Source organism: Ursus americanus, chromosome 9, assembly GCF_024610735.1.
Source record: "Ursus americanus isolate L20-20 chromosome 9, mUrsAme1.1.p, whole genome shotgun sequence".
In the NCBI taxonomy this organism is placed as follows: domain Eukaryota; kingdom Metazoa; phylum Chordata; class Mammalia; order Carnivora; family Ursidae; genus Ursus; species Ursus americanus.
In genome coordinates this window covers 76,690,478-76,718,386 of record NC_142135.1, presented here as the reverse complement: position 1 = coordinate 76,718,386, position 27,909 = coordinate 76,690,478, and the positions used below count along the sequence as shown (strand labels likewise).

General features: G+C 34.9%; 1 protein-coding gene across 2 annotated transcripts in view; it reads left to right on the top strand.

Moving 5' to 3' along the window:
- Window positions 1-27,909, top strand: part of SNTG1 (syntrophin gamma 1) — a 296,161-nt gene that overhangs the window by 42,034 nt on the left and 226,218 nt on the right. For both annotated transcript variants that reach the window (XM_045789165.1, XM_045789163.1), the window contains exons 3-6: window positions 8,237-8,293; window positions 19,605-19,662; window positions 20,486-20,529; window positions 20,623-20,664. In XM_045789165.1, coding sequence (XP_045645121.1) covers window positions 8,237-8,293; window positions 19,605-19,662; window positions 20,486-20,529; window positions 20,623-20,664 — 201 coding nt within the window. The remainder of the gene's footprint in view (window positions 1-8,236; window positions 8,294-19,604; window positions 19,663-20,485; window positions 20,530-20,622; window positions 20,665-27,909) is intronic.

The window sequence follows — 27,909 nt, the reverse complement described above, 5'->3', positions numbered from 1 at the left end:
GTGAAATATGTCCACATATGGCATATGGATAGTGATATAGTAATTGAAATAGAATTGAGAGTTCAGAAATAAACGTTCATTTTACAGTCAATTGATTTTCAGGGGTGACAAGACCAATGGAGAAAAATTGTCTTTTCAGCAAATGGTGCCAGATTAACTGGATATCCATATGCAAAATAATGATTTTGAGAACTTACACCATTTTAAAAATTAACTCAAAATGAATCAAAAACCTAAATTTAAGAGCTAAAAATATAAAACTCTTAGAAGACAACATAGGTATAAAATATGACACATCTAAAGAGCTCAAGTAGACATTTCTCCAAAGAAGGTATGTAAATGGCCAATAAGCAAATTAAGAGATGCTCAACATTGTTAGCCATCAAGGAAATATATATCGAAGCCACATGAGATACTTTATGGCACACTGGGATGGTTATAATCACAAAGATAAATAAGGACAAGTGTTAGTGAAGATGTAGAGAAGTTGAAATTCTCAGCCACTACTGATGAGAATATAAAATGGTACAGCTGCGTTGGAAAACATTCTGACAGTTCCCAATTTCACTCCTCAGTGTAGGCTCAAGAGAAAAAAGCACATATGTACACACAAAAGTTTATAGCAGCATTATATATAATAGCCACATAGTATAAACAACCTAAATGTCCAAGAGTGGAGGAATGGGTAAATAAAATGTGGCTTACCCATGCAGTGCAATGTCATTTGACAAATTAAAAAATGAAATATTGATACATGCTACAACATAGATGAACCTTGAAAATATCATGGTTAGAAGCCAAACACGAAGGACCGTATACTGTGTGATACCATTTATGTGAAATGTCCATAGTAGGCAAATCTATAGAGATAGGAAGTAGATTAGTAGATGCCTAAGGCAAGATGGACTTTGAGGACTAAAGGATATGGCGTTACATTTTGAAAAATGCAAATGTTTTAAAATTGATTGTGGTGATGGATGCCTAACTGTGAATACACTAAAAGTCACTAAATTGTATATTTGACAAGATTGGTTTTATGGTATATGAATTGTATCTCTGTAAAACTATTTTTAAAAGGATGAAAAATAATCTCTATATATTCATATATCTATAAATATTTCTGTGTGTAACCATCTGTATCAACATTACACTAAGCATGAGTTCATACTGCTATCTTTAACTGTCTTCCATTACCCAAGGGACAGTTTAAGCCTTCTTTCCTCGCTGTAAATTTCCACTCCAACAGTGAGAAACTGGTTTTTCCAATCTACCATCCACTTACTTGTTTAATTTCAATATATATGCATAGCAATATCAGAATTATTAACCATACTTTCATGGGAAAGAACTTTATCAACTAGGATACATTACCATGTGCAGTCCCTTTTGTCTTTAGTCTTTACCTTTTTGTCTTACTGTCTCCATTCATTTCCAAAGTTACTTAGGTAAGCACATTTACCCCCTATTCCTTTCAAAGAGATGGTAACAGATATTTTAAATGCAATGAGATTGTTTTGTTACAGCTGCAACCCCTCTTCAGATCCTCTAACTTCCTAAATGACTCTTTTAAATGTATATATATATATATATTAAGATGCATTCTTTGTTCTCTAAAGTTTTATGTGTTTTGACTAAAGCCTAACATCATGTACTCGTTATTGTAATATCAAAAAGAATATTTTCACTGCCCTGTACATCTCCTGTGTTTCATTTGTTCAGCCTTTCCTCCCTCTCCCAGAATCCCTGGCAACCACTGATCATTTCATTGTCTCTATAGTTTTGCCTTTTCAGAGTGTCATATAAATGAAATAGAGTATGAATTCTTTTGAGACTGGCTTCTTTAACCTAGTGATATACATTTGAGGTTTCTCCATGTCTTTTTGAAGCTAGACAGTTATTTCTACTAGTGAATAGTACTTCCTTGTATAGAGGTACCACATAGTTGTGTTTGTTTCTTTATCCATTCCATGGATGAAAAGCATCTTGGTCACTTTCAGTTTTTGGCAATTATGAATAAAGCTGTTATAAATATCTTCATACAGGTTTTTGCGTAAACACAAATGTTAAAATTAGATGAATCAATACATAGGAGTGCAATTCTTATGTCATCTGTTCAGACTTTGTTGAGCTTTGTGATAAACTTCCAAACTCTCCATTGAATTCCCACCAGCAAGGAAGGCGAATTCTTATGATGATATATCCCATTTGATATTGTCAATGTTTTAGATTTTAGCCATTCTAATAGATGTATAATGTTATTTCATTATTTTAATCTGCTATTCCCTAATAACAAATGATGTTGGGCATCTTTTCATATGTTTACTTGCCATCTGTATATTCTTTGATGAGGTCTTTGCTCTAATATTTTGGCAACTTTTGAATTGGATTGTTTATTTTCTTGATAAGTGTTAAAAGAGTTCTTCATATATTTTGGAAACAAGTCCTTCATAAGAATGCATTATGCAAATATTTTCTTTCAACCTGTTACTTTTCATTCTCTTAACAGTATCTTTTACAAAGTAGAAGTTTTTAATTTTAAAATACTTCAGCATCAGTTTTTTTTAATGGATCATGCTTTGATATTGTATTGAAAAGCGCATTGCAAACCCGAAGTCAGAGATTTTCTCCTGTTTTCTTTTAGAAGCTTTATAATAAGTGTGTTTATGTTTAGATCTGTGATCCATTTTGTGTTAATTTTTATTAAAGGAATGGCATCTATGTCTAGATTCCTTCCTCCCTCCCTCCCTCTCTCTTTATTCTTTTTTCTTTCTTTTCTTTTTTCTTTTCTATTCCTTTCTTTTTTTGTTTTAAGACTATCCTTTCTTTTTGCCATGAATTGCCTTTGTTTCTTTGTCAAAGATCAGTTAACTGCATTTGTATGTTTGCTTTTGTTTTGTTTGGTTTTGGGGTGTTCTGTTCTATTCCAATAATCTATATGTTTAGTCTTCAAAAGTTTCATGCTGTCTTGATTACTGTGGCTTTATAGTAAGTCCTAAGTCAGGCATCCTGAGTCCTCCAACATTTTCTACTACTTCAATATTGTGGTAGCTATTTGGGGTTTTTTGGCTTTCCATGTTAACCTTAGAAACAGTTTATTAATATTCATAAATGGTTTGCAGAGATTTTATTGGCACTGCATTGATTCTATAGATCTAGTTCGGAATAATTGACATCCTAAAAATATTGAGTCTTCAGTTCAGAACATGAAATATCTCTCTTTGGTTTGATCATCTTTGATTTCTTTCTCCCCCGAGTTTTGTAGTTCCATATGTAAGTCCTTACTTATTTTATTAGATTTATTTATACCAAGTATTTCCTTTTTAGTAAATGGTAATTGTGATTTTCTTTTCAAATTCTAATTTCTCATGGTTGATGTATAAGAAAGCGATTGATTTTTGTATATTTTTTTGTCTCCTGTGAACTTGCTACAATTATCTATTATTTCCAGAAGGTTTTTGTTGCCTCTTTGGGGTTTTCTACATAGACAATGCCTTTTACTTCAGATTGTTGCCTTATTACACTAGCTGAGACTCCAAGCACAATGTAAGAGGAGTAATGAGATGATCCTTGCCTTTTTTCCCAGTTGTAGAGGGAAAACATTCAGTTTCTCACAATTCCATCTCTTTTTATTACATTGTACCCTGATTTTCCATTTCTTTGTTTCTTTCATCCCAATTTTCCATCTCATTCCAGTCCTGTTGTTATAGTGGAATCCAAGATGCTTTCATTTAAATCATGATTTGAATCTTGGTCAAGTTAATTTAACTCCTTTGTATTTAGTTTTCTTATTCTAAATTAGGAAAATACTGCCTATCCCAAGTGCTGTTATGATGATTACTTGGGAAAATACTTGCAAAAAACTTTTGTTTTCTCACTTAATGCATGAATACCTAACTTTGATATAGGCCCCATGCTAAATTTTTGGGATTCGAATGTGAACAAGACTCAGCTCTTAGAAAAATTAGTTGACAAAAATAGTCAAGGTCACAATGCATTTTAATAATCATATGTGTTATGAAACCTGTCAGTTCACATAGTTGATTTTCAGTACCTAGAAGCTACCATTTTATTATTTTCCTTTTTCAAGTTTACTCACTCTTCCTGAACTGTCAAAAGAGCTAATGACATTCCCTATCTCTTTTCTTGTATATCCTCTTTATTTCTACCCCATATAATCAGTACAAACAATTCTCCATTTGATAATCTCTCTAGTTTCTGCACTCTTCTCACTTCTTTCTTCTCTTTTCAACTACATATCTCACACATTTCTATACTTGGGGTAAACCATAGCAACACTTTGTGTTTGGTAACATGTATGTTTTGGTTATAGCTCCCATATAGTTCATACAGTATACATGGAGTATTTCAAATATAATATTCCAAAAGGCAGGGATGACAATAATTAGATTTTTACATAAAGCAAATTAAGCATTTAAAACAAGTTTTCTTGGGGTGCCTGGGTGGCTCAGTCGTTAAGCGTCTGCCTTCGGCTCATGGCGTGATCCCGGCATTCTGGGATCGAGACCTGCATCAGGCTCCTCTGCTGGGAGCCTGCTTCTTCCTCTCCCACTCCCCCCGCTTGCGTTCCCTCTCTTGCTGGCTGTCTCTCTCTCTCTGTCAAATAAATAAAATCTTAAAAAACAAACAAACAAAAAAAAACCCCAAAACAAGTTTTCTTTCTTTCTTTTTTGTGAGAATGCTTATGCTGATTATTTAGGTGTATAGCACATCTTTTTTTAAAAAAGATTTTATTTATTTATTTGACAGAAAATGAAAGAGCACAAAACAGGGGGAGCAGCAGAGGGAGAGGGAGAAGCAGGCTCCCCGCTGAGCAGGGAGCCTGACCTGAGACTCGATCCCAAGACCCTGGGATCATGACCTGAGCCAAAGGCAGACGCATAACTGACTGAGCCACCCAGGTGCCTCTACATCACCTCTTTATAAGTCCAATATTATTTCTGGGCTCCATCCTTTACATTTTATAAAGAATAGGAAGATTAAAGAGAAGCTTTTTATATATGTAAGTATATGGGGGGATCTGTCTTGATTTTGTGTTTTAAAGAATAAAATAACCAATACTACGTTAGTTTGTAGTAAGAACACTGAAGACCAGTGTTTGTTACTTAGGCAATGTGTTTAAGACACCCAAGATGTAACTAAATATAACTTCAGATCAGCTTTCAGATTTTCTCTAATTTATGAGGTGAGCAGCTGAAACAATTCACTACATTGCCTTTAAAAATTATTTGGGGGAGGGGGGCAGAAGGGAAGAACCAAATGTGGAAAGGGGATAGAGGTTGTAACTAACACAAACATACACACAGTGGGGAGAATAGCAAGGTGCCGCACTGGGAGCAGTTGTTTGCCATTCTCTACTGCCCTCTACCTGCAGTGACAAATTTAATATTTTGGTTTTAAAACATAAAGTAATTTGTCTTGCTTGTTTCTCCCTACTCTCTTAAAAGTAAGCTAATGAAGCAATAGCGTTTAGAGGTGCTGGCTGGGGTTTGCATGTGCGTGCGTGTGCCCGTGTTTAAAATACATTAAAATAAGTGCTGCCTCTGAGATTTTCAGCAGCTACTGCTGACTCTCTAGTCTCCTCTCTGCATCAGCAATTTTGTATTTGATTCTAAATATTCTCTGCTAAAGATTGGAAAGCAGTCTTGTAGAGAAGGAGTAAAGGCATAAACCTTTGATCACCCTGGCATGCTTGCTGTCCCTTCAAAGAAAAGCAATGTTTCAGCATACACTTGGCTGGTTAATAGAATTTGCTCATCACGTTGTCCTTGTGACTAATGATTTCTATGCAAGACGTTGTAAAAATTTAGGTGATGTCATTTACTAATAAAATACATTTTCTTTGACAGACTAAGTTCTTTACTTTGAGAAAAGAAAGATGAATCTTTATTTCAATGAATCAAGAATATGTTCCTTATAGAAATGGAATTAAGAAAATAACTACCATCTAAGAACCTGTTTAGTTTGATAGGCAGTATTGTGAAAGCAGTTGGCTTATCTGTTTTATAAGAGTAAGGATAAACATTTAATTGGCCTATCCCTGAGTTGAGTCTTCCAGTATCTGAGTTACTCTGTGATGTAACTATTGGAATACAAACTGCGTAAATATTAATCAGATATTTAAGTGACTATTAAGTAAGAATTTCTGTCTAGAATAACAGATTGTGTGTGTGTGAGAGAGAGAGAAAGAGAGAGACAGAATATTCATTAAGTTTCTACTCTATGCCAGTGTCCTTCACAAAGATCAATCCTCAAAACAAAGCTGTTACTATGTATTATTTATCACCATTTTTCAGATTTGGACAAAGAGATTCACAGGGCTTAAGTAATTTTCCAAACATATTAAGTTGTGGATATTTGAGTTATTGATAGATTCTTTGATTTCAATTCTGTTATTTGCAATGTGCAGCTTTAATTAATCCTTTAATGAGAAATAAACAAAGATTAATTAATTTAACAGATTACTTTTATCCTGTCCAACAAAAGGACATTTCCAAGCGATACTTAATTTATTTTAAATTAGGTTATCTATATGTATAATTCATGTGCCCACTTTCCTTTTTGCTTTCATACATGAAGGTATGCTTATATACATAGATATTGCAATATAAGTTCTAAAGTACTGCATCTTCCCATACTTGTGACTCCACCAATGGGGAGTGATACAGTAGCTGGCTTACGAATAAAAAAGTAGAGCTTATGGTATTATTTGACATGAATAATGTGTTTTATATTTCATGTTGCTTTACATTAAGTGTAATACACCTATAAACTTACTTTGCGTAAGTAATCTTAATGTTGGCTTGAAAACGTAATTAGATGACAGGTTATAAGAGTAAAATCTGTAGTTTTAAAATAGGCCAAATTACCTAGGGCATGATAGGAAGGAAGAACATTTAGATAATTAAGTGCTACTCATTTGCACTAATAGTTTTTTTTTCTTAATATGCACCAATCTCCAACCATAAAGGTTTATTTTTTAATTCAAAATAAATAACAGTTAATATACCTCAATTTCTCGTATAGTGATCTTGTTCTTTAATTTTTTTTTACTTTTATATATGAAATCTAAAAACTTGGCTAAATGAAAGTATCTTGTAACTGCCAAAATGATGAGGTTTTATGCTATCTTAAAATATTTAGGAAGAGCCATCAGAAGAAAATGTGTATTTTCCAGATTTTCTCTTTGTTCTTTTTAAATAATATAATCTGTTCCACATAGCCCCTCTAAAACCAGGGAGTAAAGGAAATAATAAGAAAGAGAGCAGTATTCAGACTTGGAGATGGGTAATGTAGTCAAAAAAGTTGGCCATTTGTGGGGAGCAACATCTATCCCAAGTACAGCAGGACAAGGGGGTGGGGGGTCTCAAACCATTATGGATAGGGGGAGGTTCAAAAACATGAGAAAGTTATAAGTAAGTGGAGAAGATTATAAATAAAAGCTTTCAACCTTTCAACATGCTTCTAGACTATTCATTATGTAGAAATGATTGCCCTAAAACAGAGTAATACTGATTTTTATTGGAAATTAAAAGATTTGTTCAAATGTAGATCTTTGTGATTTTTGTTTTATACACCACTGATTGAATTATTGTTTCCATCGTGGAAGGAAAAAGATAATTGATTTTGAAAATTGATAATTCTGTTGTCATTATTAGTTAGGTGTAAAATCCATTCTTTTTTTCACATAAGCTATCATTTTGAACCTAGTTTATCCACAGTTTCAATCCTAGATACACATGAATCATTGATGTGCTGGGACATGGCAGCCTCCCAGCTCAGCTCTCAAATTTCCACAAGCAAGATGACTTTGTACTGATGGAGATAAGACCTTGGTTAACAAAGATAATATTTACCATTGACATAGAATTATTTTTATGTAACCCAAACTTGTCATTTCTTAGACAACAAGAATATATAGTGTGAAAATGAGAAGATAACATTAAAATTCCAAAATATGTCCAAAGAATCATTGAAAGGAACCTAACTTTGGGGAATTTAGAAGTTTAATAACAGTACAGTCCCTTTTATCTGGACAGATAAATTAACATTTGATTTGAAAATTACAAAATACTCCATTTGTTGCAAGAACTAGAGCCTGTATGGTGTCACAAAATATTTATTTTTTTAAGGAACAAAAACAGAACCTGGAGGAAGAAAATGGTGTGTAAGTATAGTATTAGGAAATGCTAACCACTTTTAAAATCCTGTCTTTCAGGAAAGAACGGTGACCATTAGAAGACAAACTGTAGGAGGATTTGGATTAAGCATAAAGGTAGCCTGTCTTTCCAGTCTATCCTTAAAGGCCATGTTGTAATGCCTGCATTTTTGTGTATTTTGATTTTTTTGGGTGATTAATAATTAGACAAGAATGGCTATAGCAAACTGTTCAATATTTGGAATGAAATGTAAATTAGGTAGGTTCTCACAAAATCTTGGTCAACTTTTGATTTAGAAATACCCCTAGAAAAGGTAGTTGGGAATTTTACCTGGTATTGAATATAGATCATTTGCTTTCTCTATCTGGTATCATCTAACATGTCAGATATGGTGTTGTATGCATATCGTCCTCTAACCAGCCAGAGTAGGAGCTACTGCCCCTTCAGTGAATGGAGCAAGAACAAGTTTTACAATAATAATAGTTAAGTATTAGTTGGATTTTATTCATCTTTTTCTTTTGCTTAGTTTTCCTTTTTTCAAGAAACCAGCAAATTTTCATGTCACAATACCAAGCATACAGGATAGACAGAATTTTATCATCTGATTTATTTTAAAAATGACCATACCTGTTCACTTCCATTTATTATTAAATTTTAAAGGCCCCTTTTTTTCTGTATATGGTTGACTAATAAAGATGTACCATACCTGCAATTTGTTATCACTGAAACCAAACAGAAATTTTAACAGGATGAAAAATTACATAAATATTATGAAAGTCAACTCAATGTCTTTAAATGCCCTTTAGAAATCTACATCTCTGCATAGATAAATGAAATATAACTTTATCTTGATGATTGGTTCAGGTATTTTGCCTATGTAGGGTGAAAACCATACATCTCATGTATAAATTTCATGAAATTTTAACACAGCTCAGTTTATACATGCTTGGAAAGTGGAACTCTAAATTTGGTGTCTATCAGTTCTAGTTGACATTATGGAAATACCTTAGAAAAATGTACCAGTGTGGAATAGCACTGTGTTGTCAAGTGATAAGAATATTACTACATAAAATGTTAGTTTTAAAATATGTATTTAACTTTCCTTTATCTATCATCAGCTAAAACCAGAAAGGTTTGCAGAACAACTCATAGGATGTGGAAATGATTTTTGTTTTTGCTGTAATATTTATTGGGATTGTTTGAAGGATTTAAAGGTACCTCTAAAGATAGTGAAAAGTCTATGAGAGAGAACAAAAGCTAAGTGTGAATAAAATCCAATCGTGAGAGCTGGTTTCATTTGAGATGATAATTTTCACCTATCAGGCTTGACTCTTTCTTTCTTTCTTTCTTTCTTTCTTTCTTTCTTTCTTTCTTTCTTTCTTTCTTTCTTTCTCTCCTTTCTTTCTTTTTCTTTCTTTCTTTCTTTCTTTCTTTCTTTCTTTCTTTCTTTCTTTCTTTTCTTTCTTTCCTTCCTTCAGATTTGTTTATTTATTTGAGAGAGAGAGAGAGAGAGAGAATTTGTGCTCAAGTGAGGGGGAGGGGCACAGGAGAAGGTGACTCCTTGCTGATCAGGGAGCCCAGTATGGGGCTCCATCTACTACCCATCAGGAGATCATGAACTGAGCCAAAACCAAGACTCCAACGTTTAACCCACTAAGCCACACAGCCCCTCTGACTCTATTTCTGATGGTGGATCTGAATTAGTTTTTTGCAGGCTGGAAATTTTCTTTTCTATTTTTTTCGATTTCTGTTTATAATTTAAAGCCAATAATACAATGTAATTTATTTTTACTAAAATGCCACAATTTTAACCTAGACAGTTTTTAAAACATCAAGAATTTTCCCAGATGAATTATTTCCATTTAATATTTTCATTATTCCAAGCCAAACAATACTCTTACACCTAAATAAATAATTTCTAAATCAAATGAGTATATAGTTTCCATTCATAATATTGACCACAGAAACTGTATTTGAATTGTGATCTGTGCCATATATTAGGAATTCTGACAAAAAGGCAATTATTTTATAATTCTTATGACACACTAACCATAAATACTAAAATTAATATTTTTACTTAGAATATTACCCAATCGTTCTGAAAAGTTTCCTTTTAGGGTTTTCCAATTTGTTTTTCTTAATACTTACCTCTGACACTTGCTTTTTTGTTTTAAAAATATCTTTAAGGGCACCTGGGTGGCTCAGTCAGTTAGGTGTCTGCCTTTGGCTCAGGTCAGGATCCCAGAGTTCTGGGATCTAAGTCTACTTCCTGCTCAGTGGGGAGTCTGCTTCTCCTTACCCCTGCTCTTATGCTCTTGCTTGTTCACTCTCTCTCTCTCTTTGTCTCTCCCTCTCAAATAAATAAATAAAATCTTTAAAAAATAAACTATCTTTCATTCTGTTAGTGTGTGTGTGTATATATATATATCATGTTATATATATATATATATATATCATGTTATATATATATATATATATATATATATACAGAATGAACAGTTTAAGAAATCATTTTAGCCTAAATACAGAATTAATATTTTAATGTTGACCATTTGTTTATTTTCTTATGTATTTATTTGTTTATGTTCCTATTGCTGGAGCAATTTGAGCCAATAATATAATTATTCACATAAATATATAAACATATATCTTATCCTTATTTGCTTCAGTTAAGTAATCACTTCTGGCACACACTGGAGATTTTGCAATGAGAATTATTGACTTAAGACCTGGAATATCTCAACTGGAGATAACAGAAGGAAGGATGCATATTGGACAATTAAAAAGGCATTAACCAATATAGTGAAGACTCCTACAGGTGCTCCTGAATTTCATTGTACTAAGAACACATGGTGATGTTATTTCAATTTTACCTTCTAAAAAATTATTTGTAAAAAACCTGACTAAAGGGTAACAAAATGTCTTTTTTTTGGTCAGAAAACACTAAAACACTCCAACATGTGCTTTTACAAGTCAAAGCCAATTGGCTATGCTCTGTGCTCCTGACAAATCTTGGCTCATGGGCCTTTCCTGCCACAATCACCATTGTGCATGGTGGCAACTCCTCACTTCTGTCATGTGGTGGTCAGTGCTACACAAGTTGGTGGGCAATATCACAAAGAGGCTTCTTATATAGCATCTTTCTAATGTTTTATTAACATGCCCTAGTGGCCATAGACTATGGGCAGTATGATGTCCCTGAAGCTACCAATGTCCTTTAAGCCTTGATGTTACCTGTCCATGTACAATGTTCTTGTTCCCCAACACTCTCCAGGCAAAGATTATCCTGTAAGGGTGGTGAAATAAAAGTGAGCCTTTACCTCATTTATTTTCTCTACCTTATTATTGAGACAATGCTGAAACTTCTGGGACAAATTGTGCGGCTTAGTCCCAGGTGGCCTAGAGATTGAGGTAGTTGTATGTCTATACAGTTTGATTTTAGGTGTTTATAATTTGATATCTTCCCCTGAAGGATAATATGATGTAGTGCATGTTAAGGAGAGTTTCCATCTCAAAATTTCCCGAAATCCTAAGGAATAAGAGAAAAACATAAATAAAAATATCAGATTATATTATATCTAAATTCTTAAAAATATTTGTAAGTTTTAACCCATCTTCTTTTAAAATTTTACTTCTCTTCTTATAGTTTTGTTTTTTACATCTTAAGAAAATTTTTGGTTTGCATTATTAGGACTTTCTTACAAGATCTGAGACTGTCCTTTGAAAAGTCACATTTATTATTTTATTTTATTTTATTTTATTTTATTTTATTTTATTTTATTTTATTTTATTTTATTTTTTAAAGGTTTATTTATTTATTTATTTGACAGAGAGACACAGCCAGCGAGAGAGGGAACACAAGCAAGGGGAGTGGGAGAGGAAGAAGTAGACTCTTAGCGGAGGAGCCTGATGTGGGGCTCGATCCTGGAACGCCAGGATCACGCCCTGAGCGGAAGGCAGATGCTTAACGACTGTGCCACCCAGGCGCCCTACATTTATTATTTTAAATCATATCCAAAATTGCTATACCCTCAGTGTGGAACACAATCACCCAAAATGAGCTTTGGCATCAATTAAATTGAGATTTAATGTAGAAATCAGATATATCTCCAGAGACAAATTTATTTTTTAGATTCCTAAAATCCCATTTTTCATAAGAAGAGTATTTATTTATTTATTTATTTATTTATTTATTTATTTATTTATGAGAGAGAGCGCATGCACACGTGTGAGCACAAGTGGGGGGAGGGGCAGAGGGAGAGAATCTTTAAGCCGATTCCCCACTGAGTGCAGCCCCATCCCGGGCTCCATCTCATGACCCATGAGATCACGACCTGAGGGCAAACCAAGAATCAGTGGCTTAACCAACTAAGGCACCCAGCACCCCATGACAAGAGTGTTTTATCATGGAAAGGTAGAGACCAAAATTACCTATATATCCAGTTAATTCTACATGAGTGCAAAAACCCCCACAATGCAGAACCGAGGACCCGTGGACACACGACAGACTTGTGCTAATGTCCCACATGGCGAAGCAGGTGTCCTGACAAGTGGAGCTGCCACACACAAGGCTGACTGTCTTGCTCCATCTTCCCATCCTCTGGTTTAGCTAAACTTTTGTCTTTAGCTCCTAAAAATGAAAGGGATTCTTTTTAACCCCTGGGGAGCGTGCCCATCCCTGGATCCCGGCTAGTTTCTGCTTTGCTGTCCGTGCTACAGTTATTCTGTCATTGCAGTTAGCAAATCAAGTAGGAGCAAACGCGTAACTAACCCAGGGCGCAATGAGGTGAAATTTGGAGGCACGACATTCACACCTTTATACCTGGCCGAGCCCTCTGTCATCTTTAAATGGCATTTCATCCACAAGCCCCTACTCCAGAACCTCCTAATCGAAATGACGGTCATACTTTCTGATCAGAAACTTAGTCATGAAACACTGGTAGACTTTTATGCACTGTGCTCACTCCTGTGCTGTCTTCCAGAAAGCCTTGCTCATGGAAGCTCTTTTTAGACTTGTGTTGCTTTTTAGAACACTTTCTGCATCTGCAAGAACTTTGGATCTTTCTGATAATTATTTAGGATTCTCCCTGGCTTTTAACATTATTCATTCTTCCTCAATTTAAACATCCCTCAGAAGTCAGTGTGTGTGTTTTTCCTGGTATTAGTTTTTGTTTTTGTTTGTCACTCAATAAAATGTCAAGCTTTTCTTATTTACATGTTTAAATTTCCAAAAGATCATTCTCCAAAAACTGAGCAAAAGGATACCTAAACTTTCCACTTATAATCACATGATCTTCTCTGATTTCAGACTGAAACGGATTCTTTTTGTAAAAATTTCAGAAATTACAGAAGTAAAAACAATGAATCATTGAACTAGTAATTAGTTCAAGTTTATTGTGCACCCACCAAAAAGACAGTTCGCAGAGCAAGAGCCCTCAACCCAAACCATGGAATGAGGCTCAGGGCATATTGTTATAAAGCAACTTCTATAGTGGGAAGGCAGTGACTTTCACTGGGATTGGCTACAATATTACAATTTTCTTAAATGATAGGGAACAGGTTAGTGGTTGACTCATAGCAACCTTGGGAAATAGTTCAAGTTTTACTTGTGATTTCTAGAGGAATAAACATGAGAAACAACTTGGGTCAAGCTAGCCTTTCAAAATAAGCTAAATGAAGCTTTGTATGACTAAAGTGGTTTTGTCTGTTCAGAGAATTTTCAAGGCTGGTCTCCATTTGTTTTTGATTTTCACTCTTGAAGCTCTCAGATTTATCAGGCTAGCTGGTGTATATTCTTATTGTTCCTACAGGACATTCTGATCTGGGTCCTTTCTAGTTTTTCAGAGTTCCTAAATTCCTATGGCCGTTTCTGATCCTTATTCCCAGCTCTTTGGCTTCTGCCCCCTTTCCCTCATACCACACCTGCTTTCTGGCCTTCTGGTAGAATCTTTCTTTCAAGTGCTCATCCATTTTGTCTGGGCTATCCTGATACTTAACCATTTCCAAAAATAACTTAATGGTCTCCCACACCTACATTCCCAATAATCACCAAACTTCTGCAACATAGGACACAATATTCTTGTATTTTTGCCTAATTCTTATGAGCATCAGCATATGGATAATCACCTTAAAGCAAACCAACATCTTTTATTTATCTTCCATATCTTTGAAAATACAATGCTGTTGCAGATTATTAAATCATACCTTTGGCCATTGTCAGTTAACAAATCAGTTTTTAGAGAAAGGGTGTTTTGATTATTATTACTACAAAGGGTTCTACAGAGTTATTTTCCAACAAACAATGCTATGTCATCTATGTCCTTTAAGGAAATGTTTGCTGTCAAAGGTGATATTTATATGAAAGCTTTAACTTTGCAGCAATCAAGAATGAAATTATAATAATTATTAAAATCTTATCATTTATAAACAATAATTGCAAGTATTTATTAACTGTTAAGTACCAGATGCTGAGCTAAGTACTTTATATTCAGTTTCATTTGGCCTTAAGTATCCAGCAAAGAAGGTAACTGTTACTATCCCTCTATAGACAATGTGGTTAAGTATTAAGAGGTTAAGTAATTTACCCATTGTTTTACCTGGCAGAGCTGGGCCTACACCTCACATAAAGCAGATGACATAGACCTTACTCTTAATAACTATGCTCTGTAGCTGTAGAAACCAGACTAAATTATCTCTAAACTCTCTACTTGGGAACACAAGTAATGTTTCCTCTCTAAATTATTTACATTCTGGTTTATTCAAAATTAAACTAAATGGATCAATATGTCCAGAATCAAGCAAACAATTTAATATCAAGGCCTTGATATTAATTGTATCAAATTTACTAAATAAAAATATATGTCTTCATAGCAGCTATAATAAATTTCTGCTTTGTAATTTATTAGTGAATGATATAAGTACATCTACATTTATATACATTTCTCCTCATTCTGTTCTCTGTCCTTTTTACTTGAGTCTGATTCTTCTGTTTCCAATGGGGACAATATGGATACATACCTTTACACCATAGAAAGAGGAGGATACCAGGAAGGTAATAAAGCTTAGGTCGGAGTTATGGATTAGTCCCCAATAATCAGTTAAAACCACTGAACAATTCTCATTTTAAAGACCATCTTTTAATTAAATACTTTATTGAGATATAATCTACATATCATACAACTTAACCACTTAATGTATACCAGTTAGTGGTTTTTATTTCATTCACAGATGTGTGCATTTTAGAACATTTTTGTCTCCCCCATATCCTTGAGCTATCATCCCCTTCTCCCCCGTTTCCCAATCCCAGCTCTAAGTACCTTATGTCTCTATCGATGTCTCTACTTTGGACTTTCATATGAAAGCAATTATATAGTATGTGGGAAAGACCATTAATTTGTGCCAAATTCAAACTAAGTGATATTAGCAGGTAGGCATGGCATTCAGATAGATAAGGATATTTTGCCATGTTTCTTAAAGATTAAATTCTTTTAGGTGTTTCTCCCATACTTGTTCATTAGGCTCTTGACCTTAATTATTGTGATGTTATTATATGTCTGCAAATATTTTCCTTGCTCTCTTTTCTACTCCCCAGAGCCAAGACTATGATTGATTGATTAACTGGAATAATGAAAATATTGAATTCAAAATATTTATTTGGCAAGGTTTCCAACACTCTAAGAACATTCTGGGTTTGATTTGATGGAATTTAAGTCATACTGGCAAATTCTTTGTATAGAGTCCTTCTCAAAATGCTTTAGATAGTAATTAATATCCTGGTTCCTATAAAACTAATTGTAAACTTAATTATGCATTGTACGGTATATATTTTAATAATTTCTGGGATGCACTATAGAATGTTGCTTCACTTTCCCTAGTCTTGATTTTACACTGGAACAACAGAGCTCAATTAATTCATTTATTCTCTAAACCTTGACCACAATCCTGCACCCTGGCTGGTTTAAGAGTAGGTTGAGGAGAAGAGCCCAGTAAAGGAAACTCTGTCTTGACCTCATGCCCTTTATAATACAGTGGGAAAGTAAACATTGATCAAATTGTGATGTAAATAAATGTAAATCGTAGCCTGAATCTGGTGTTACAGAAGTGAATTACTTCAAGTAAGGAGACAATAATGAATGGGATCCTTCAGCTGAAATTCTGAATTTGAATGGGAGTTTACCAGGTTAAGAGTAAAAGAAAAAAGCATCGAGGCAGAGGGGATAGTATAGAATAATGTCCTTTGGCTCAGAGGGATGAAGGTCCAGGATGAAGATGTAAGGCAGGCTGAGGCTGTAAGGCAGGGGCTGTTGAGGATTGGGGGGGGGGGTCTCTTCTAAGTGCAATAGGAAGCCTGTCACCTGTTTTAAACAGGATGAGTTGCATTATTTGATTCTTGACTGGAAAACTTACATTTCCCCATTTAGGTCCAGAACTAAATCTTATTAACTTTAATGAGCTGGACTGCTCTCACAATTCATCCAATAAATTAAGGTACTGTGATTTTAAGTTCCAATTTTATCTCCTGAGTTTTGTCTAAAAATTTGCTCTCTAATTAATTAATAAAGTAATTTTCTGCAATTAATCTAATAATTCTTTCAGAACTCCTAATGTCTGATTTAAAAAAAAAACCACAAAACAAAAAACCACCTTTGGACTCAAACCATTCAAATTTCAAGAGAAATTTTACATATAAAAGAAAAAAAGTTGACAAAATACGGTTTAGTTTTATCCTGTCATTTATACATAGTTCTAACTCTCTGATATTGAGGGAGGAATGGGGTTACTGAGTTGGGGCTCAGAAATTGCTATTTCAACACTCTTTTCTCTAGACAGATCCCAGGGAGAGGTTTCCCACTGTCCTACCATGGTACCTGTACTAAAAATCTGAGCACTAAGAAAATCTTTGGATTCAGTAGCTTAAGGACAGAAAAATGTGAAAAGCAAAAACAGCTGAAGGGAAACATTCTGATGACAGCCACAAAGAGAAGAGTGACATAAAAAATATCACTCTCTGCACCAAAATATCTGAACCATATAACATCTGGATGAGTTTGTTTCTTCTTTTTATTCCACCTAAAACTTCATCGGTGGATGATTCATCTCTGTGAACTAGTTTTTTTTTTTTTCTAAGAAATGGAAACGTATTCCTAAAATCCTTTCCAAGTTCCATGTATCTCTAGAAACTAACTGTAACCACGGGCATTTAATTTCATTGTACATTCTTAGCTTCTACTTAAAATCATTCTGCAATATGTTTACAAGAATAGGTCTGTCGGGGTGCCTGGGTGGCTCAGTAGGTTACACGTTTGCCTTTGGCTCAGGTCATGATCCCAAGGTTCTGGGATCGATGGAGTCCTGCATTAGACTCCCTGCTCAGCGGGGAGCCTGCTTCTCCCTCTCCCTCTGCTCCCCTGCTCCTGCTCTCTCGCTATCTCAAATAAATAAATAAATAAATAAATAAATAAATAAATAAAATCTTTAAAAAAAAAAAAGGAATAGATCTATCTTAGGCCTGGAAAAGCTTTTGACTTCATTTATTCATTCACTCATTCATCATCAAACATTTCAAAGATAAAAAAGAAAGACATTATTCCGTGCACTGGCTTTACATCAATGTAGAAACAAATTACCAAAAAAATTCAGTGCCCTCTTGGAACTTACATTCTAGTTACAGATGGGGAAAGGAGAATGAAAAAGAATAATAAATACAAGAAATGAATAAAGATGATAGTAGTTTGAAAGCTGATAAGTAAAATGGGAAAAAAAATAGAACAGAAAAAGGGGATTGGGAACTTGGAATCCTAACTAGTAAATTTTAAGGGTCTTAGAATGGATTAAGTGCTAAGCTTATTTCCCACCCTATGCCATGTAATTTTATTCATAAATCTTAATTGATAGACTAATTAGGATAATAGCTACCTTGTATTCAGTGTCTATCGTGTGCTAAATAAGCACTCATTTCAGCTCTACTCTCAGTCACAAATCACTATCTTTTGATCAGATGAGAAGTCATCTTAAACAGAATTTGTGCTTGTTACAGACATACTGACCTAAAGGCAAGGCAGAATTAGGAGCCATGTCGCGTAGGCCAGAGACTTCACAGAGGCAGTGAGGGTGGATGGGTGAATATTTGGTTGGTAGGAAATAGTGAGTAAAGTGAGTTAGCAGTGGGTTTGAATTTCAATCTGAAGAAGACAGTTTTCAATATTTTATCATGTCTCTTCCTTAATATTCTAGAAGTAAAAAGGATTACTTGCCAAGAAAAAGGTTGAAAAACTTTTTTCAAAAACTATTGTACATCTTATATTTAAGTATACTGGCAATTCAGTGTTAAAAATTGACATTCATGGAAAAAATACAGTTCTAAAATAACTTTTGTTCTCAAATAAAAAAGGTTTAAGAAGTTTATGTGTTCTGAAGATAGAGAAACCCAGTGGAATTTTAGATTGTCTTTTCAACTATCTTAGGTTAAAAGTGCTATAATTTTTTTATGCATGACATTTTATTTTTTTATTATTAGTTTTTTTAAATAATTTTTTAAATTATTTTATTTATTTGTTTGAAAGAGCATGAGGGGGGTGGCAGAGGCAAAGGGACAAGCAGACTCCCTGTTGAGCAGGAAGCCCCACACTGGGCTCCATCCCAGGGTCCTGGGATCATGACCTGAGCTAAAGACAGATGCTTAACCAACTGAGCCACCCAGGCATCCTGACATTTTATTCTTTAATGCATTTATTTGATTTTTCAACTGTTGGTTTCAAACTTCTCAACTCTATAACATAGAACAGAATTTTTATGCACTTATTTCAGGAATTTATTTTATTTCCTCCCATATAAGTTTCACTTACTTATTTTTTATTTTTTCATATCTCATTTGGTCAATTAGATGAAGAATTACAATAGTGTTCTTGTCAGTTTATTTTATTCTGTTAATTGTTTCATATGTACTTTCACTCAAAGAGGAATCGAATATTAATTTAAAAAATGCAGATGATCCCTTTCCCGTCACCCTGATTTTTTTTATAATTTTGTGCAAGGTCTCTCTACTCAGTTGGCATCCCAAGGTGTCTGTGCTTGGTCACCACCATAGAACAACTTAGCTAGTTAATGGAAATACATAATTATTTGGTATTTGAACACTAAATAAGAATTTTTACAATGGACAGCATGCTACACATTGAAGAAAATGCCTATTGATGAAAGCTTTTGAAGTCAACCGTTATTAATTACTAGATGTCATGGTGAAATTCTAAATAGGTGGATAAATGTTTTGGGAGAACTATCTGCTGAGTAGAGAAATTCCACAAGTTTATTTAAATTGTATCTGGTGTCCATTAACATATTATTCATAGCATATATAATTTCCTAATTAAAGGCTGAATTTTTATTTTTTGCAATTAAAAAACACAATATATGATTTTCTCTTTGCAGGGGGGAGCAGAACATAATATTCCAGTTGTCATTTCAAAAATCTCCAAGGAGCAAAGAGGTAAAGTGTTTAGAGAATTGCATAGTAACTATTCCTTTGTAAGCCATCCTTACTGAAGAATAAGTCATATTAAAGAACCATAAATTAGTATGTGATTGACTAGCTCCAGATTCCCCGTGACCAGAGAGTAAGTGGCCAAGTCTGATTCCTGACTCTATCACTTTATTACTCCAGGGGAGGGTTTCTCTCACAGGAAAGAAAGGGTAAAAGATAGGAGACCATGTGACTGTGTATAAATTAGGGACTGCACAGCTTATCAATTGTTTCATTAAACAAACATTTAATTAGACAAATTAAATGATAACAAGTCCCATCAAATAAGGCAGTTCCTGATACACATATTCTTTCAGTTTTCATATGCAGTTTAACTCAGCTTGTCATGAAATTTCATCTAGAAAAACACCGAAGATGTAAAGCAACTGCTTTGATGACTGAAATCAGTAAGATAATCTAATGTTCAAAAAGAAGCTCAGAGCCGATCCCAGAGCTGATGGATTGAATGTCTAGATAGAAATTTTTTCATAGATATCCTAATATTGTAAGTACATGAGAAAATTTTGTCATTCATCCAGAAGAGTGACCAATTTTGGGCAACTGTAGGATCTGAAATGATAGGATTAAATGGAAATATGTGTTCCAATGTTTGGGCAGAATCATACAATTGCTTTTGCATTCCTATTACTTGTGGATCTTTTAAGATGCTATCTGTATAAAACGTTTAATGTTTTCCTTGTATCGGTTTTGATTTTACTTAATTATAAAACTCTTTCATTTGTATGAAGAAAATAGTTGATGCATGATTGTTGCCCTTCTTCCTTCACAGCGGAACTTTCCGGACTGCTCTTTATCGGAGATGCAATTCTACAGGTACACATTTTACCCTTATTTTGTATGTGCAACCAAAACATAAATTCAATTCACAGGATGCTAGGTGAAACCATAATTTTCTTGTCATTGCAGATAAATGGAATTAATGTGAGAAAATGCAGACATGAAGAAGTGGTGAGTTTTCTTTACTTTTTCTTAATGTCATAATTTTCCCCATGTGCAAATAAGGATCTACTGCATTGCTCAACACTGTTTAATTTATTCATTAGGTAGATGTGACATTGGTCCAGCGTGCTAATCAGATTTTCATATGATCTCTTAATGTGTGTGTGTGTGTGTGTGTGTGTGTTTCATACTATAAACAGGTCTGTGAGTACTACCCAGGATGAAATGTAATTCAAAGAAATATTTTAAGCATTGCTTGTTATGTTTTTTTCCCCAGTTTTTCCATTAATCCCTGCCATCAGTGTCCACTAAGTATTTCTCTAGGTGAAATACATCTCTAACTCTTTGAAAATGTTTAGAAGTTTATAACAATAGAATTTATGTCTGTAAAATCTTACACAGTAGCAGAGTCAATTGGAAGAGCATGTAAAGATTGTATGTGAGAGAGAGACAGACAGACAGAAATAGGAGAGACAGAGAGAGAGAGAAAGAAAAAGAGACAAAGTTTAGAGGAGTTTAACCTCAAGGCATACTGAATTAGCAGTAGGCAGAATAGTCATTAATTTGTGTTTGTGTGTGTTGTTGTGTTCTGTGTTTTACGTATGTATGTATGTATGTATGTATGTATGTATGTATGTATGCTTGGATGTTGGTAAATATGCAGATCTGAAGCCCCAGTCTCAGATATTCTAATTCAGTCAGTTTAGGTGGGCCCGGGAATTTGGGTTTTTAGCAATCAGCCCAAGTGGTTTCATTGTAGGTGGCCTATAAACCACACTCTGGGAGAAGCTGTAAGGTTGAAGGGTTTCTGTCGGGGATGGTGAGAGGACATAAAACATGATACAAAAAGAATAAGACAGTGTTAGGCATTTCGGAAACATTTGTCATGGTTGATTAAATAAGATTCATAGAGCCTTCACTGAATTTCTGTAGCAGCTCACATGGGAAAGGATAGAGGAGAAAATGTGTTTAAAAATTTATGCTCAAGTGTTGTGTTCGATTACGCTGCTCCTCAGTTAAAAGCTATTTAGAGAAAACTATTCTGATGCGTTTGTGTATTTCAAACCTGAACAAGGCACCTCGAGTGTTTTTGAGAAACCACAGTTCCACAAGCAGTGTTGCAGGATGGTTCTCAGTTGTGCATGCTTGGAATAACTCAACCAGTTTGTATTCATCGCTTGTCTTGGTGTTCTCCAAAATCTTACTAGGGTCACTGTATCGCCACTCTGTGGTGAACAACCTGTAAAATATGTGTTTCAAATCTCAAATTTCCTACAAATATGTTCAGAAAAAGCTGTGTTTTAGAACAGGTTTTAGACAAATAGGAGAACAGCCCAGAGCACTCTGTTCTGCCGATACAGATGCAAATGTTAAATATAGCCATGTAAGCAAAGATATTTTAATTTTAGTCTTCTCTCAAAAATACAAATTGATTTTAAACTCATTATACAGGGAGCAAAACCAACTGCATTCTCTTTTAAAACCACATGCTGTTAGATGGAGTCGTGTTTGCAATTTGCCCTTCTAAGACAGGCAGCATGCTTACACAAGCTGTGCTGTAGCTTTGATTAGACAGATTAGTGTGGCATGAAAGATTAGAATGTGCTAATAATGCCACTTCCTAATGCTGTTCATCCTGTTTCAAAGAAAAGGAATTTAGGATTGTATTGCAAATTATGTGTGGCTCTTCACAATACACTTATTTTTTTGAGAGGCTTAACCTTATCAGCTTTGAAATGTAGGCACTAATATTCTTAAGTCCCATTCTTTCACTTTCCAACAGTGATTAGATGCTTTTGTCTTCACTGCTAATTACCTAACAAATAGACTGACTTATACCTCGATGGGGCTGAGGTATTAATTAAATGTTTAAGAATGGACTTAAATGGGCAGAAAAAGGTACAAGCTCAGAGACTGTAGATGGTTTTAAAATAGCATGCTGATGTACCACGTTCCATATTCCAAATCAGTGATTCACATATAGTTCTAAACTCAGAACCAAATTAAGTAGGTGTGACAGTATGTTGTGGGTCCATATAACTTTCCTTTTATTCATCTACATTACTTTGACATTGCTAGAAATTTTGCATTTGGTCCCTGATTAGCTTCAGTCTTAGGATGCCTTCAACAATATAGTTGTAACTTCTGTGTTGGTGTTACAAGTTTTAATCTATGTAGAAGAGGAATCCCATGGTGTCTGCGATGGGCACCCAATAAGGCTGTTAGGGAATTATTTATTTACAAATGCCTAGCATTTGTGTCTGTTTGTTTCTCATGTTACTAGCATGGACATAAAATAAGTCAATTCTGGGCTGCACCCACACCATGCAAGGCATGAAGAAGATTGCTAAAGGAGAGAAGCTTCCAAAGTTTCCTCGTTAAGAAAGACTAGCACAAGTGCCATATGTTACTTGGCATGTGACGAGGTGGGAAGGTAGCAGGGTACCCAGTTTAGAGGGCTTTCACACTCACAAACAATTGTCCACAAGTCATAGCTGGACCACTTATTAACATTGCAACTTCAGGCAAATGAACTTGTTCTGTCTCTCTCTTATTCATCTGTAAAAACAAACTAATAATTACCTTTATAAAGATTGAATGGGAGTAATGTATATGAAATTCCTAGCACAGAGCTGGCAATTAAGAAAAATTAGTTATTATTTTATGCCATCAAATAATATGACTTCACATGTTGGCACTCTTCTCCCTATTTGCTCCCAGTGGTTACTGCTTCCCACACAGAGAGAGTCCTAATGCATGCTGGTCTGTATCCCAAGCTCCTTCCACCACACCCAGTCAGAAATTGAAGTGGGCACCCATGCCTAGTGGGACAGAGCTGTTTGAAAATGAGGGTTCCTTGTTCATCATAGCAGGTGTCTCTTCTTATTTTTGATATGAATGTGTTTTGTAGTCCATAAGTTATATTCCCAAGATACCAGAAGTCCCTAATGTACCCATTTTTTTTTCAAGGAAATCCAGATCTATTGTCACTATTGATGTTAAAATTGATTCGATTTTTTTTTACCTTACCATTGAACCTTAGACAGATTAAATTTATTGTCATCTATCTATCTCTCTATCTATCTGTCTATATTTTATTACCACATGAACCGATCACATATCAAACTCTGAGTACCATCTATGTGAAATACACTGAGATGGAGTCCTTTGTGTGACAAGAAAGAATACACAAATAACTTTGTCTCTAACTTTTTGCTATGTGGACATCATTTCTGTAGAGTTTAATAATTAAGAGAGTGTACAAAAAATTATTAGGAAAAGGCATGTTGACTTACGGTCTTCAAAATATAACAGTGATGATCTATTTATGCTCACTAGAAATAAAAGGAAATAAGATCTAGCTATAGCAGAAAAAAAATGCATCATGAGTCTACAGTCAAGATAGTTGAAAATGAGAATCTATCAGTATAACTGAAATTTCCGTCTAATAAGACTTTCAAAATAGGATAACTCATCATTAGGCAAAGGAGAATGGATGGATAGGGGATTCCAGTGGTTTCCTTCAAAAGTATTTCTGGTTTCATGTTTGAGATTTATGGGTTCTAAAAAAGACGTTCATTTGCCTTTTGTTTTATGGTTTTACAGATAGAAAACATTAGATAATTAGAAATGCAAATAACTATGTAGTTGAATTTTTATTTTTAAACCAAACTCTAAAAAACTATAATTCTTACAAGAGCAGAACGAATATGTAAAATTATGTAAGTTAAAATGACATATGCATGCAATAAAAACAAATTTTGAGAAAACTAATATAAAATGTTGTTTAATAGCATTTTAATTATTATGATATGCTTAACTTAATTCAAAATTTCCATTGGTATAAAAAGAATATGTTCTCTTTTTAACATAGGTTAATCAGAAAATAACTTTAAAAGGGTTATATCCTGTCATCTGAAAATAAAACATTAATTTATATATTGGAAGGGTTTAGGAGGTTTTATGAGTTACCAAGGAATATATTTAGGATGCGATTTGGGAACACACATCATTTTACATCTTGGCAAAAAATTAAAATGTCACAGAGTTACAAATTATGTTTTACCTAACTGCTAATAATTCTTAATTTGTTCTTAGCTCAGAAATAGGTTTTGAGGTGTAATGGATTAATACTTTCCTTAAGAATTCTAACCACAGTGGACTCTTTTTCTTTAAATTAACTACCACCAAGGAAAGCCATATATGAAATAATTATACTTTTAATATTTGCCACTGATTTTAGAAATGTTTAATGTGAAGACAAAAATGTGCAAAATATTATTTATGCTATGCCTGATTTTGGAAAAAAATAAAATTATCCAGAATGCGTCTTACCTATATACTTAACTTTTTATTAATACTATTAGGAGTTCTTTTTCTGCTAAACCCACAGGTCTGTCCCCTCATTAGGTATGAATATAGATAGCACAGGCTATCTATATTAATTAAATGCATGCTTTTCACTCTTGGCTACTGATTCTCATCAAATCCTTATTTGCTGTCTAACATAGCTCAAAGATCCAATTTTGTAGCTCCCTTAATAATGAGACAAAGCCAAGCCTAATAAAGAAATTACTTAGTGGGGTCCCAGCTCATTTTTATCTAGAGGAACGGACATGGAGAAGGCGTAGCAGCAGGCTTTGATATTCCCTCTTCACCTCCTGCAAAGACTCCTTGCAGTCACTCCCACTCTCCAGGTTAGAATGACCAGGGTAGATGTGTGTTATATAGATTATACAACTTTTCACAAAACTGACAGTTTCTTTTCTTTTTTTTTTAAAGATTTTATTTATTTATATGCCAGAAAGAGAGAGAATGCACAAGAAGGGGGAGCAGCAGAGGGAGAAGCAGGCTCACCACTGAGCAAGAAGCCCAATGTGGGACTCGATCCCAGAACCCTGGGATCATGACCTGAGCTGAAGGCAGCCATTTAACTGACTGAGCCACCCAGGTGCCCCTGACATTTTATTTTTAAAATCATTAAACTGAAAGGCAAGGAGAAGAAAGTGTATGATAATGGAAGTTTGAAGATCTAAGTTAAAAATTGTGTTACAGGGGCGCCTGGGTGGTTAGTTGGTTAGGCATCTGCTTTTGGCTCAGGTGAGGATCTCGGGATCCTGGGATCAAAACCCTGTTGGGCTCCCTGCTCAATGGGGAGCCTGCTTCTCCCTCGCCCTCTGCCCTTCCCCCACCCCACTTTCCTGCTTGCTCTCTTTCTCACTTAAATAAATAAATAAAATCTTTTAAAAAATGTGTTATAGACATTTTTCTCATTTTTGTTGTTTAAAAGGTGGAGTTTGAATGGTGGACTACTTGAAATACATCAGTCTTAATATCTTTTTTAGCTAAAATGTTCAATTATTTTATTTTAAAAGAACACACACTTTGTTAAAACTGTAGAACTGACTATAGAATGCAAATAGTGAACTCTAGTGAGCCCTAGTTAATAATAATGTTTTGAGGGCACCTGGGTGGCTCAGCTGTTAAGTATCTGCCTTTGGCTCAGGTCATGATCCCAGGGTCCTGGGATCGAGCCCCGCATTGGGCTCCCTGCTTGGCGGGAAGCCTGCTTTTCCCTCTCCCACTCTCCTTGTTTGTGTTCCCTCTCTCACTGTCTCTCTCTGTCAAATAGATAAATAAATAATCTTAAAAATAATAATAATGTATTGATATGGGCTTATCAGCTGTAACAAATTAATACACTGGTGCAGGATCTTAATAATAAAGGACACTCTGTAAAAGAAGATGGGGAGGGAATTTTCTGCATAATTTTTCTGTAAAATTTAAAGCATTCTAAAAAGCAAAGTCCATTAAAATTGAATAAAAAGAAAAAAAAAACAGCTTCCCGTGTTCTCTTTCATGAGTGAGTGGATATATGCCAAAATCATGGCATTTGTAAGTCAGGTGTATAGAAAACTCATGTAAATTGAGAAGTGATACTGAGAGCTGTCATAATTAATCAGATTAGTTTTTCTTCTTTCGGGCACCCACAACTCCTATGGATTCAGTCTGTGTCCTAGCAGACAGCTCATTAGGGAAAAAAACCCTGAAGAAAAATGTTTTGGAGAGAATGACTTTAAAATATCAGACTGCAAGGAATGATGCCCAGCTGCCTCTAAGAAAATGTGTCTCAGAACACGTACTACCACTACGTGATGAAGGAAGTGGTACCTGAAGCAGCCACTGTGTCCAGCAGAAGCAGTAATTCTTGTCAGCATCTGGCATAACTAAGAGAATTTAACAGAGGTGACCAGAGAAGAAAAGAGAAAGAAAGATGGAGCACTGGATAAATAAATGGAAAGACTAATTGGTAAGCACATGGACACACTCAGAATCAACAGGGGATAGATAATTCTGCAATTTAGTGGGGGGGGGGTAAAAAAATAAATGATACAAGGGTTATGCATTCATCTATCACTCTCAAAGTAGGTAGTTCTTCCCAAGAGGCTTCTAGAGTTCTATGTTCTGAAGTCATTCTGAGACATCTCAGGATGCTACAAGCTACTACTGAAGTACTCAGGGCAATGCACATGATTCTCTGGGTCAGAGATCTGGGAATCAGAAACGGAAAAACCCAAGATCTAGTTAAAGATCCAAATACCTGTGGTCACCCGGTTAGGGAATGGCTCTTTGTGTAATTTTAAGGCAGAAAGATATCCTATTATAAATGTGTTTACTTTTAAGAAGGTCTGGAGCCTAAAACGGCTGCTATGGAATCATGCTGTAGAAACCATCATGACTTTACTCGGTAGTCCCATTATTGTGTATATAAACAGACTCCTAAAAAACTTCCTCCAGTTCCTAGTTTGAGATACAGAAAGAGCATAGAAAAAAGTACATTTGACCCTTTTGGGATTATTTATCAAAAGACAAATCTGCTTTGGTCTGAAAGGCTATGTCTCCCCAGATTTCATATGTTGACATTCTAACGCCAGTGTGATAGCACTGGGGGGTGATTAGGTCATAAGTGTGGAGGCCTCATGAATGGGATTAGTGACCTTATAAAAGAGGCCCTAAAGAGCTACCTACCCGCCTCCCTCACATGAAATATAAGAAGTCTACACCCCTGATACCCCTGGAAAGGGCCCTCGCCTCACCATGTTGGCGCACAGATGTTGGTCTTCCAGCCTCCAGACTGTAAGCAGTAAGTTTCTTGTGTTTGGAAGCTACCCAGTCTGCAGTGTTTTGTTGTAGCAGCTGGAACCTACACCTTCCTCCGCGGTGTATGTTCAATCTTTAGCAAGTCAATGCAGA